This window comes from Porites lutea, chromosome 9 (genome assembly GCF_958299795.1).
Source record: "Porites lutea chromosome 9, jaPorLute2.1, whole genome shotgun sequence".
Taxonomy (NCBI): domain Eukaryota; kingdom Metazoa; phylum Cnidaria; class Anthozoa; order Scleractinia; family Poritidae; genus Porites; species Porites lutea.
Window position 1 is genome coordinate 29,198,412 of NC_133209.1, and position 12,533 is coordinate 29,210,944.

At 38.6% G+C, this 12,533-nt stretch overlaps 1 protein-coding gene across 1 annotated transcript in view; it reads left to right on the forward strand.

Moving 5' to 3' along the window:
* The first annotated feature begins 319 nt into the window (after positions 1–319).
* The window catches only part of LOC140947699 (ribose-phosphate pyrophosphokinase 2-like), a 16,781-nt gene continuing 4,567 nt past the window's right edge, over positions 320–12,533 (forward strand). The window contains exons 1-6 of the mRNA XM_073396875.1: positions 320–523; positions 3,699–3,882; positions 4,730–4,828; positions 4,967–5,091; positions 9,759–9,813; positions 11,841–11,959. Coding sequence (XP_073252976.1) covers positions 354–523; positions 3,699–3,882; positions 4,730–4,828; positions 4,967–5,091; positions 9,759–9,813; positions 11,841–11,959 — 752 coding nt within the window. The 5' untranslated portion in view covers positions 320–353. The remainder of the gene's footprint in view (positions 524–3,698; positions 3,883–4,729; positions 4,829–4,966; positions 5,092–9,758; positions 9,814–11,840; positions 11,960–12,533) is intronic.

The window sequence follows — 12,533 nt, forward strand, 5'->3', positions numbered from 1 at the left end:
AACAGGCTAACTATTTCGCCTCTTGAACAAGGTATTTTTTTGCCTTGAAAGAATTTAAAAGAGAGTGAAAGGTCAGCAATGAGCAGACTGCTTTTATGGTGCCAGCAATTTTTTGATGATGTTAAAATATTAGGGTCATAATGTATAAGGTCAGGAGGGTAGAGAAATGAACAATTTTTGTCTTAAACAGGGTCGGGGTTTGAAGGCATCGGCAGTATATCTTTACCCGCTAAACTTCCCGTAAGTGCCCCCCACCACCAACCCTCCCCGTCCCTGAAATCAATCGTCAATTTTCGCGTCCAAGTTACATGAAGTACTTACTATTCGTCCACATTTGCCGCCATAATCTTTGCATGCCTAGATCTTCAGATCAATTTGACTGCCATAACGCGTCGTTGAAGATGCCCAACATAAAGATTTTTGGCGGAAATTCGCATCAGCAACTGGCAAAATTGATTTCTGAACGGCTGGGAAACGACCTTGGTAAATGTGTGTTAAAAAAGTTTTCAAACAAGGAAACTAGGTAAGCTGCGAGCGCGAGGTAACTTAAAGCTTGTTCGAGCTTTCTGTTGAAACTTTGCTCTTTACATTGTTTTCACTCTAACAAGGAAATAACGCCTCGGCCTACAGCTTACTGTGCGCCAAGGTAATACTTTCAAACCCTCAGCTTATTTGGTGCGATTCACTATAAGTTTATAATAAGTCTTATAAACGGTCACGCTGTATAAAAATCGTTAATCAAAGATTTTAAGTTTCGTGGAAGGAGATATCACTTGTCTCGTGTAAACCATGTGCAGTGTGTATATCAAAACTATTTTGGTTTTGACGTATTTTTGTGTTATGTAGCGAGCTAAGAGATACACGTGGGTACGTTCCATTGTTACTGCGATCGCCCTTTTTTTCTGAGGGAGCATGCCCCCAGACCCCCCTAGAGGCACAGGATTAACGGCCTCTTGTTGATACAGTCAGGTACTCTATTCAAACCTGCTGGCTACTTCAGTTATTATTGAAACCCTTGCTTAGACATGGAGCTTTACTCCAGTTTGTCTCTCTTCACCCAGGTGTATAAATGAGTACCGGCGACATACTGCTGGGGGGTAACCCTGTGATGGACTAGCATCCTGTCTAGCGGGGAGTAGCAATACTCCTGGGCATACTTCATGCTATGGAAACCAGTATGAGCTCTGGCCGTGTGGGCCTTTGGCTCGTGTGCGCCTTTACCTTTTACCTCTAAAGGGCTTGACAAAACTGCGAGCTGGGAGTATCTGGGTCGTCCATATATATAAGGGATGGGGGGGGGGGGATTGGAATGAAAAAGGCAATGGAACATCCCATTGCAAAATAACCAGTCAAGCAGCACCACAGAGGACTATAGAGCTTTTTTACTCATGTGGCTAGCAGATATTCAAATTTACTAGCACAAAAGAAAGTGTTTACATGAAAAAAAGTTCAGGTCTCAAAGGTTTGGTTTGGGACACCAACATGGCAGGCATCAAACTGCGCTACACTGCGGGAGATGAGTCTGGTAATCATGGCTTAAGGGTGCCACCATATCTTTTATTTATTTAATCCTTTTATTACCCTTCCAGTTAATGTAGGTTGTGTGCATCAAATTATATTTAAATATGTGCACTCTCTTGTTTATCATTTAATTGGCATGTGTATTTAGTTCGTTATTTAGTGCATTACGTTTTCTGTGTGTTGTTTTCCTACTCAATATATCTTGTCAGTAAGTGTGCTCACATTGTGGGTGGCTCCTCCTAAAATGTTGTCCAATTGGTATAGGATTTAATGGAGCCGAAACCAATTATTGTGGAATTGCACACATTTTAGGCATCCTAAGGATGAAGAGTTACAACTTTTAGATATTTCAAGCATTGAACAGCAATTTGCTGTCTGTCCTCGTTGAATATTGAAATGATGTCATGTGAAAACAGGTTACCATTTGAGGTTGTGCTTGAGTGGAAGGTCATTGATGCGTCAATTTACACTATGAGACTGTTTTGGGGATGAATTTTGGCCCAGCTTCCTGTGCAACGTCTTAGTAAAAATAATGTTTTATAGTAATACATGTAGTGGTATTAAAATTTAATGTTGGTTACATGTAATACATGTTAACAATATTATTATTTTAAAAGTGCAAGGAGTTAGGAGTTGCTTGTCAATGCATTAAAGCATGTACTTCAATCCCAGTTGAGTACTCTGGATTTCAAGTGACAGGGTGATTGAAGAATCTTTTATGTTTTAAAATTTTCAATTCCGGGAGTTTTTTAGGAAGGAAAATTTGGCAAGAATTTTTTTGTATGGCTTGATTAAAGCATGGATTCTTTGGCTATTCAAAACAATCTGAAGATTCCTGGTAGTGCCGCATATTCTAGCTGCGTAGTTCTGTGAATATAGTACAAACATGTACAACCAAACTTATTATGCATGAGTAGGCTGTTAGGCTTAGGTGTCTTGAGTGTTGTTAGAATGACTACCAGATGTGGAAAAGATAACTTCAGATGGTATGTGGAGTAAACAAACACAAGCATACAATTTCTAATGTTTCTATTTTTCATGTTATATCATTATTTTAATGCTTTCTGGAGATTATTAATTTCAGCATGGGTTTTTTCGGGGGGGTTAATCCCCGGGGGGGGGGGCACTTTAGGAATTTCTGGGTGGGGATGTGCTGCTGGGACCCTGGAACCCTTGACCTATACCAGAGCTAGTTCAGCTGAATTTTGCTACCCTATACTAGAGTAAACTCCCAAAATCCCCCTACCCTAGAGTAGCTGTTTCCCCAGGCTAGATAAAATCTTCAACCAACTGATCAGTTTCCTGCAAAATGATACCCTATTCTAGACCCAAATGCTCTGATTTATATACCCTATCCTAGAGTAAACTGCTTGAAAACCATACCCTTCACAGCGGCACATACCCATATAGCCCATATATGGCAGTACCCCCCCCCCCCCCTGGGGGGTTAATCTTTGGTCCAGGGATATTTTTAGGTTTTGTTGGAAGCCCTAGGAATTTTTTGGGGTTTTGAGTTTTGGCCTTATTAGATCATCCCTGTCACTTGAAATCTGGGGTACATCCCCCCAACCCCCCCTGGGACTATGGTATTTTTTAGGGTGTTCACGACAGAATGCCAATATTTTTGCGTCAGGTCTTTGGGTGTAGTAATAAAACAAGAGGAAGAAAAGAAGGAAGGAAAAGAACAAATGACAACATCTTTTTCCCAATTGAAATGACTATAGCTTTAATTTGGCTTTCTGATTTATAGAGGATATTTCATGGCTGCACAGAGATACGAAATTTCTCTTCGAGTGTTGAAAAATATCTTGACAAACCTGCTTGTCTCCATTTTATGATAAAGTTAAGCATAAAACTTAACTCCAACTCACAAAAAGACCAACACAAAAACTTCAAAAAGACCAAAATAATGATGGCAAACCACAATGCAAGTGCTTGGCAGCATGCGAAAATACTGTGAGCTGACTGGTCAAAAATGATGTCACTCATGTGTGGATAGAAAAGATATCACCACTAGCGGGATAGCACATTTATCAGTTTGCTACCACTCGGTATACCATTAACTTTTATTGAATATAGACTGGTATCTTTTGGGGGTGAAAGGAGACTTCAGCCACACTAAGGTTGCTCTATTATGCTAAGTGCCACTGTTTATTTTTATATATATATATTTTCAGTGTTGAAATTGGTGAATCAGTGCGTGGAGAAGATGTATTCATTGTCCAAAGTGGCTGTGGTGACATCAATGACAACTTAATGGAACTGTTAATCATGATCAATGCTTGTAAGATTGCATCAGCACAGCGTGTCACAGCAGTTATTCCGTGCTTTCCATATGCAAGACAGGACAAGAAAGATAAGGTAAAATAATGTCATAACCTTAGTTAAATTATCCTTTAGATACAAGTGTTAATTATTTATCGATTTGTTATCCCTTCTTATGGTCCTTTTTTCATGGAAAACCTATTTTTTATCATGGTTGAGGCAAGACAGTATAAAATGACTAAACAAGAGGATGCTGTTCTGAAGGCACCAAAAATATTACTGGAAGAAACATCTGCTCATGTCTAAACTTTAAAGATGAATTTACCTTAATCATTCAGGAGGAATACATGTATTCAAAAAACTTATTTTCTATATTCAGTGTAGGAGTGTGGAAAGACAATTTTAAGATTTCATTCAACGAACTTTTACATTTTGAAATAATCGAGTATTTATTGTAATTCCACAATGTTGTATTATAACTTAGTTGTAACTTCTTGTATCATTTATAGTTTTGTTTTGTTTTGTTTTGTTTTCCATCCTAGTAGATGTGAACAATGTGAGCAGAGGATATTTAAAATTTTTAATAATTATGTAAAGGAATGTGTGAATAAACAAATCCTTTCTTTTTGAAAGTATGCCTCAGTTTAAAACTAAAAACAGCTGGTCTATAGCATTTCATTGCAGTTGCTGGGTAGCTGGTCTCTTATTTTTCTCTCTGTTTTCTTCAATACAAGAAGCCTTTGGTGTCAGCCTAAGGAAAAGAAACTAAGAAACTGCATTAAATTCTGCAACTCGTCGACATGACAATGTTATTATTTTATGGTTATGCCCTTTTGTGTTGTGATTGTAATACATGCATACACATGCTGTTCACTGCCAAACACTACTATCCACTGACTTTTCCAAATAATTCACTTATGCAATCATTTATTGGGTATTGCAGAGTCGTGCCCCAATTTCTGCTAAACTGGTTGCCAATATGCTGTCCGTAGCAGGTGCAGATCACATCATCACCATGGATCTTCATGCATCTCAAATACAGGTTAGTACTATGTTTTACAGTAACATTCTTGTTGCAGAATTATTGTGACTTTAAACTTACCAAACTGATTTTAAACACAAATGAATGTACCTTATACTTCCTGCAAAATTTTGATCAATGTCTTTTTTACCATTTCAGGGCTTTTTCGACATACCAGTAGATAATTTGTATGCTGAACCAGCTGTGTTAAAGTGGATCAAAGAGCATATTCTTGATTGGCAGCAGTCTGTAATTGTGTCGCCAGATGCTGGTGGTGCTAAAAGGTAAGCCCTCCAATCTCACAAATGTCCAGTGCTGGCCACAAGATCCCTACTTTCCTTTTTCATCCTTAGTTCCACACTTCTCAGAGGTGTGGAAGTGAGGAAAAGTCTGACAAAGTAAGGATAATGTCACACTTTTCCCCAGTCATGAACCCTTTGTCATTCTTTACTTAGTTCCACACTTCCCAGATGTGTGGAAGTGTGGAAAAGTTCGACAAAGTGAGGATAATGTCACACTTTTCCCACAGGCACTAACCCCTTGTCATTCTTTACTTAGTTCCACACTTCTCAGAGGTCTGGAAGAGTGGAAAAGTCCGACAAAGTAAGGATATTGTCACACTTTTCCCCCAGGCACTAACCCCTTGTCATTCTTTACTTAGTTCCACACTTCTCAGAGGTCTGGAAGTGTGGAAAAGTCTGACAAAGTAAGGATAATGTCACACTTTTCCCCAGTCATGAAGCCTTTGTCATTCTTTACTTAGTTCCACACTTCTCAGAGGTGTGGAAGTGTGGAAAAGTCTGACAAAGTAAGGATATTGTCGCACTTTTCCCCAGTCACGAATCCCTTGACATTCTTTCCTTAGTTACACTCCTATGTATGAATTAATGAGAATAAAGCGCAGTGGGAGTATTTGTTGGTTTTATTCCTGCAACTCGTTTTACATCTTTTTAAATGCTATTTTAAGTTTAGACAACAATTCTGTGACTAAAAGATATCAGCCTTGTTTCACTACCATCTGTTTGAATACCCGACCACAAAACAAGCCTACGTTTTCTCTGTCACGAAGTCCCCGTCAGTCCTTTATCTTCGTTTATTTATTTATTTATTTTTCAACGGAAACCTCAACAACGTCATCTTATCTATGGATTTTTATGTTTGAAATTTTTCATCTTAATGTGCCATATATGAGACGTCTTACTGTGGGTTTTTTTTCTTCCTATAGATCTATTTGGCTGACTCAATTTCGTACCCAATTCAAACCCTTTGGGTATAAAACGTTTTGTTTTAGGAATTTCCATATAATTTAAATGTGAATGCCACATTATAACGCAAATACAATACACAAAGAATCTTAACCCCGGGAGCTTTCAATTGCGTACAACAGTCAGGTCTCCTAAGATCGTGACAACGCTAAAAATAGGCAGTAAAGAATGCAGAGTATGTGCGTTCTATCTTCCTCGCTTTAAGATCAACTTGATAAAGTTTATAAATGCTCAAATCAATTGTTATTGTTCTATTCCTTCATCAGGTTCATGACCTAAAATGCTCGAAAAATATACAGCATTCTGTATTTAAGCAATAGACCACACTTTCTATGGGTTTACCGGCGTGATAACCCACGCGGGATGTTGGGAGAACACGAGAAAAACTTGTAAATCACGAGCCGAAGGCGAGTGATTTACAAGCTTTTCGAGTGTTCTCCCAACATCCAAAGCGGGCTATCACGCCGGTAAACCCATAGAAAGTGTGGTCTATTGCTTTTATAAAATAACTTTTAGTAGAATGGAGTCTTTTAGGTAAAAAATATGGTTTTAGTACTGTGATCAAGTCATGTCTTCTCTCTAAAGTCATCATAAGCCAATCATGACTCACGATTTAATAGCGCTGAACTTTCTCAAAACTCAGTTCAGTCAAACAACAAACAGCAGCACTTCAAAACACGAGTTTTTGCACTCATTACATGATAACTTATGAAAGCTGTTTTACAGGAAAAGTCAGCATTTATTCATGCGAACGTACAATGAAAGAATACGCTCATGGTTTGTTTACTACAGAAGAAGAAATTAATTGAACATCAGACTGTACGCAGCTGTTTGTTGAGTCGATCGGTAAGAATTTCGTGCTTACAGACGGAACTGGCAGCTATTGTAATAGAGGACTTCATTCACATTTTACAAGCCGCAGTGGTTTAAGATCTGTTTTCTGGACTTTATTATGATTAAGAAATGCTGCGGTAATGACGTGGCTGCATTTGTGAAGTTGTCGCATGTAACTTTATATGCACGTACAGCGACCGGTGGAAATATGTCAGTGGTGGAGAAAAATTTCTTTGCCGTAGCCACATATTGGCGTTAATATTTGTCGATTTGTAAAGTCAGGTGGTTTGAGGTAGGTTAGGGCATCAATATCACCGAATAATTTGTGCAAATGTTGAAAAAAACCAGCCCGAAACTCTGACATCTTTCATCATCATTGGCAGCTTGTTTACAACCTACAGCGGCCGATTTTGTGCCATATCTTGATCAGAGATCTCTTTTTGGAACAATTTCTTTCATTAAGGAATTTAATTTTGACATAAAATAAATCAAGAATGCTAAAACTATCCGTTTTGTTGCTGGTTAGCACATGGCTAAGACTTTCTACACCAGAAATTCACACAGTTGTTGTCTTTCTTTGCGATTTGGCATCGTCGTGAAATGTAAACTGCTTTCCAGCTTTGTACTTTATTACTTCTAAAGCTATGGCAGTAATAAAATGTGGAAACCAATGCTTTTGATATTAAGAAGGGCTGGGTAAGTAACTTGTTCTGTTTTTTAGCCTTTCTAAAATCATTGTTTGCGGTTTTGTTTATGGCTCGTGGTCCGGATGCCTTCTTCTGTGAGTTTACCGGTATAATAAACCATAGGTTTTTGACCAATCGGATCACGCGTACTATCTCAGTTATTTTATAAAAAGTAATAATTGTGACTTATCGGCCTAGAGTAGCTACCTGCAGATCTCTCTGTGGAAAAGGGGATCACCGTTTAGGTGTGTGTTATGGGGTCGGCAATATTTATATTATCTCTACTGCACGTGACAATACTAAAATATTTGCATGGTCCACCCTCCTTTTCTTCTTTAGAGAGTCACCCTTAGGTGAATTCTTTTTCGAGGTTTCTTGGCCTCGAGCTGCTCGCCTCCGAGGGTGGTGTTGCGTCTTGATCATAATTTGTGTCCAGCATTTACATAACCTTAGAGAAGAGGAACAACTGCGAAACAGTGGATATATGGCATGATCTAACAATTATCAAATTTGAACCCGTACTGATAAGGAAGAAAGCTTGGTTGGAGATCGGATTTCTTAACTTTAAGTTTCTTCCAACAGCTGGCATTGAAACATTGAAACAATGGTTATATCTGCTATTCAAAATAAAAGTAGTTCTTAAGGAAAAATGTAAAAAACCATACAGAAATAAAACCAAGTGCTCATAAAGCGCACTGAGCTTCTCGTGACTCAGGGAAAGTGCGACATTAAACTCAACTTGTCAGATTATTCTACCCTTCCACACCTCCGAGAAGTGTGGAACTAAGTAAAGAATGACAAGGGGTTTTTAACAGGGGGGAAAGTGCGACAATATTCTCACTTTGTCAGACTATTCCACAGTTCCACACCTCTGAGAAGTGTGGAACAAAGTAAAGAATGACAAGGGGTTCATGACTGGGGGAAAAGTGCGGCAATATCCTTAGTTTGTCACACTATTCCACACTTCCAGACGTCTGAGAAGTGTGGAACTAAGTAAAGAATGACAAAGGGTTCATGACTGGGGGAAAGTGAGACAATATCCTTACTTTGTCGGACTTTTCCACACTTCCACACCTCTGGGAAGTGTAGAACTAAGTAAAGAATGACAAAGGGTTCATGACTGGGGGAAAAGTGCGACAACATCCTTACTTTGTCACACTATTCCCACTTCCAGACCTCTGAGAAGTGTGGAACAAAGTAAAGAATGACAAGGGGTTCATGACTGGGGGAAAAGCGCGGCAATATCCTTAGTTTGTCACACTATTCCACACTTCCAGACGTCTGAGAAGTGTGGAACTAAGTAAAGAATGACAATGGGTTCATGACTGGGGGAAAGTGAGACCATATCCTTACTTTGTCAGACTATTCCACACTTCCACACCTCTGAGAAGTGTAGAACTAAGTAAAGAATGACAAAGGGTTCATGACTGGGGAAAAGTGCGACAATATCCTTACTCTGTCAGACTACTCCACACTTCCACACCTCTGAGAAGTGTGGAACTAAGTAAGAAGTGAAGAAACTCTGGATTTCATGGCCAGGGCTGGACATGGCTCTCCAATCTCTAATAAGCCCCCCTTTTAGGGAAAGAAAGTTATAAGGCCCCCTCTCTTTTTTGGCCCCCTACCATCCCCCAGTATTCTTATATGATAGGCTGTATTAATTAATACATGTGTACAGATTGTAACACTTCTTATGGACTGATCTGGTATGGTATATTCATGGGCTGGAAGTTCGAATTTGTTTTTAATCTTCAGCTGCAATTTGATCACCAAATGGGGCCCACAGAGTTTCATACTAAGTTTAGAAAGCTAGAATATCTAACCTCTTGTGGGTGTGAAAGCATAACTTTTACTTTTATTCCACAAAGTGATTTTAGTACCTTGAGTGTTGATCTGAAGTCTGATACTCAACCTAACCATTTATCTACATGTAGCCTTCACCACATACGAAACTTAACTTCTGTTTAAGTCTGTCTGCACTGAAATAGTTGTTCTGCCTCGAGAGAGAAGAAATTTATCTTTAAAATGCATGACTTTACCTTATCAATGTCTTGGCTTTTTTGATTGGCAGTTTGGTACTTCGTCACTACAGCATTTGCTCTGATACAGCATAATGATGAAGCTCATCTCACAAAGGAATTAATTTTATCTTTTTTTTTCCTTCAGAGTAACATCAATTGCTGATCACTTGAATGTTGGCTTTGCTTTAATCCATAAAGAGGTACAATTGCACATTAAAAGCATTTATTCTGTTACTTTTTAATTCTCAGTAAATACATGTAATTCCAGAAAAGTAATCTGCATTCTCCTGAGCAAAGGGGAAAACAGGTGGAGATTTGTGGCTCTGAAAATCCAGACCAGGGTTCAAGCTAACCATTATTAACCATAAATACTTAGCCTAAATCATCAACTTTGAAGAACTGCTTTACATTTTTGACAGCGTATGTTTAAAGTTAAAGGCTTTCCTTTGTACATGTGGGTTATGATGAGTGAGGCAAACATGGGCAAGACATCTCCTTTATTTGCATGTAATAGTAAAAGAGTCGATCTCTTGCAAGGATAATCATAGGCAGTTTATGTTCTTGAAACAATGTTGCATGTATTTATTATACAGACATGGCATTAATATATAGATTTAGCCAGGACTAAAAGCGAAGCTCTGGTTAACAATACGTGTAAACAAAAAAAATTAAATTGTGCAGGGCTCAAAGTTTAAATTTGAGTTTGGGAGCACTTGTGCTACCAGATGTAAATCTTTAGGCGCACTGCCGAAATTTTAGGAGCACAGTTATAATGTTCGGAGCATCTATTTCAAAAGAAAAAGTAAAAAGCTCAACAGTGTCACGTTTATTTGTCATCTTCCGTTTGGTACTTTTACTTCAGTCCTGTGATTGATAAAACACAGCCGATTTGCTACGCAGTAATACCGTTGTGATTTTTAATACTAATTTCTCTTTTTGACAGTAAAGCTGTGACTAAAAAAAACTTACACTTGAAAAAAAATTCAAAACTGACAACAACAAGTGTATCGAATGAGAATGAAAGTTAATCTTTAATGAATTTGTTAAATGCGCAATGACTTACATGTACCTAGGATATGATTTAAAAACTTTCTTACCTGGAAAAAAAGGCTCTTAATCCGCACTGAATTTTGTTTTGATTGACCTTAAAACTGATCGTTCGACATGATCGTCCATTGCGCAAAAAGCACGTGTTTGGTTCGTAGCATATATTTGCATGTGTCAGCGGCGTTTATTACAAAACAGAAGAGTCTGGGATGGAGTAAAACATCAAAACGAAAAAGAACATTCGCGTTCGTGGAATCCATTGGGAGAATAGACCAATTAAACACACACCGTCTTTCTAGTTCGAGTTCGTAAGTACAGTCGGAAGTAAGTCAGTCGCACTGTGCTTTGGGTTTTATGGCGCACAGGTGCGATTACACATGAATTTTAGGCGCACAACCAAAAATCCAGTCCCATATGCGACCAGTTAGTCACTAACTTTGAGCCCTGTCGTGTAATGCTAAATGGGGACGACAATGAAAATGGCTTCAAGACTAATAGATCTAATTAGCAAGAAAACAAATTGCACGTGCAGCACACTTTTTTGTCTTTCCCTTGCCGTTGTTTTACCCGCCTACAGTGCTGTTTTGTACGACTAAAATGTCAAACTTCCTAGTTACACATTATTTTTATGGAGGAATTGTCGTATGTGCTTACCCAATATTTTGTTTCCTGTGTTCATGTTTGCTTTTATTTTTCACTGCCGCTCATTTTCACCTTGCTGGCCGCTAGCATTTCTCATTTTCTCACTGCCACTTTGAATTTCCATGTTTTTCTTGCTACGAAATTCCTCTCCTTTGTTTTCAATAACTTGCTCTGGCTCTTTCTCTGTTATCCACGTGCGTGTAAACATAAAAAATAACGCCGAAAAAGACACAACTTTGTTGTTGTTTTTTCTCTCTAAAAGTCCGGGCTGCCATGTGATTTCCTTCCAAATAAAACCTTGAGTTGCATTTGGGTTGCCATACCTGTTGATTGAGCTATTTTACATTGGTATGCCTGTGGTGCGAACGAATGGTCGGGCGGTCGGTCAGTCGGTCGGTGTACAGTCACGTGATTACCAGATTTTCTCAGATGGGTAGATTACCACATTTCCTTAGCTATGGGGCTCCGCTCACACGCGCCCTTGCGCCGCGCGTGGAGCTCTGCTACAAAATTCTTATGTTGTGGTTTTGATAACCAGAGAAAAGTTGCCAATGAAGTTGCTAGTATGGTGCTTGTGGGAGATGTTAAAGATCGTACAGCAATTCTTGTGGATGATATGGCCGACACATGTGGAACTCTTACACTTGCCGCACAGAAGTAAGTGCTTTAATAGAGATATGTATGTGTAATCAAATGGTGACGAGTGAAATTTGGGAATAATTTCACTTGCGTTTTGTCCAAACCCTAATTATTTCCCTTGCCTTTTTTCATATTGATTGAGAACACCACACTGAAAAGCTACTGTCAGAATCCTTCTTGATGTTCTCCTTCATGTGTTTAGGTTTAATGCCTTGACATGTTCATTCATAACTTTTTAAATCTTTGGCGCCATCTTGGCACTGAAGAGATGTACGGAACCTTGCCATGGCAATTTTGTAATTTCTCATGTGAAATTATAATGCACCAAAATTAAGGAGGAATTTGTCACCCATGATATTACAATAATAATTGACACACCTGTTTCATTACAATGTCATCAGTTTTGCTGGTGTTAAAATGACAAATTAATCTGACAGACATCTCCTGTATTACTATCAACTCTTCCCTTGCAGACACCTTCCTATTTCAGACCCCTACAATACAGAAAGCAGCTAAATCCACAGCAAAAATTATTTAATGTTGCCATGAGCCAATGTAGTTAATATTGTTTTTGACAAAAACTTCAGCTGGG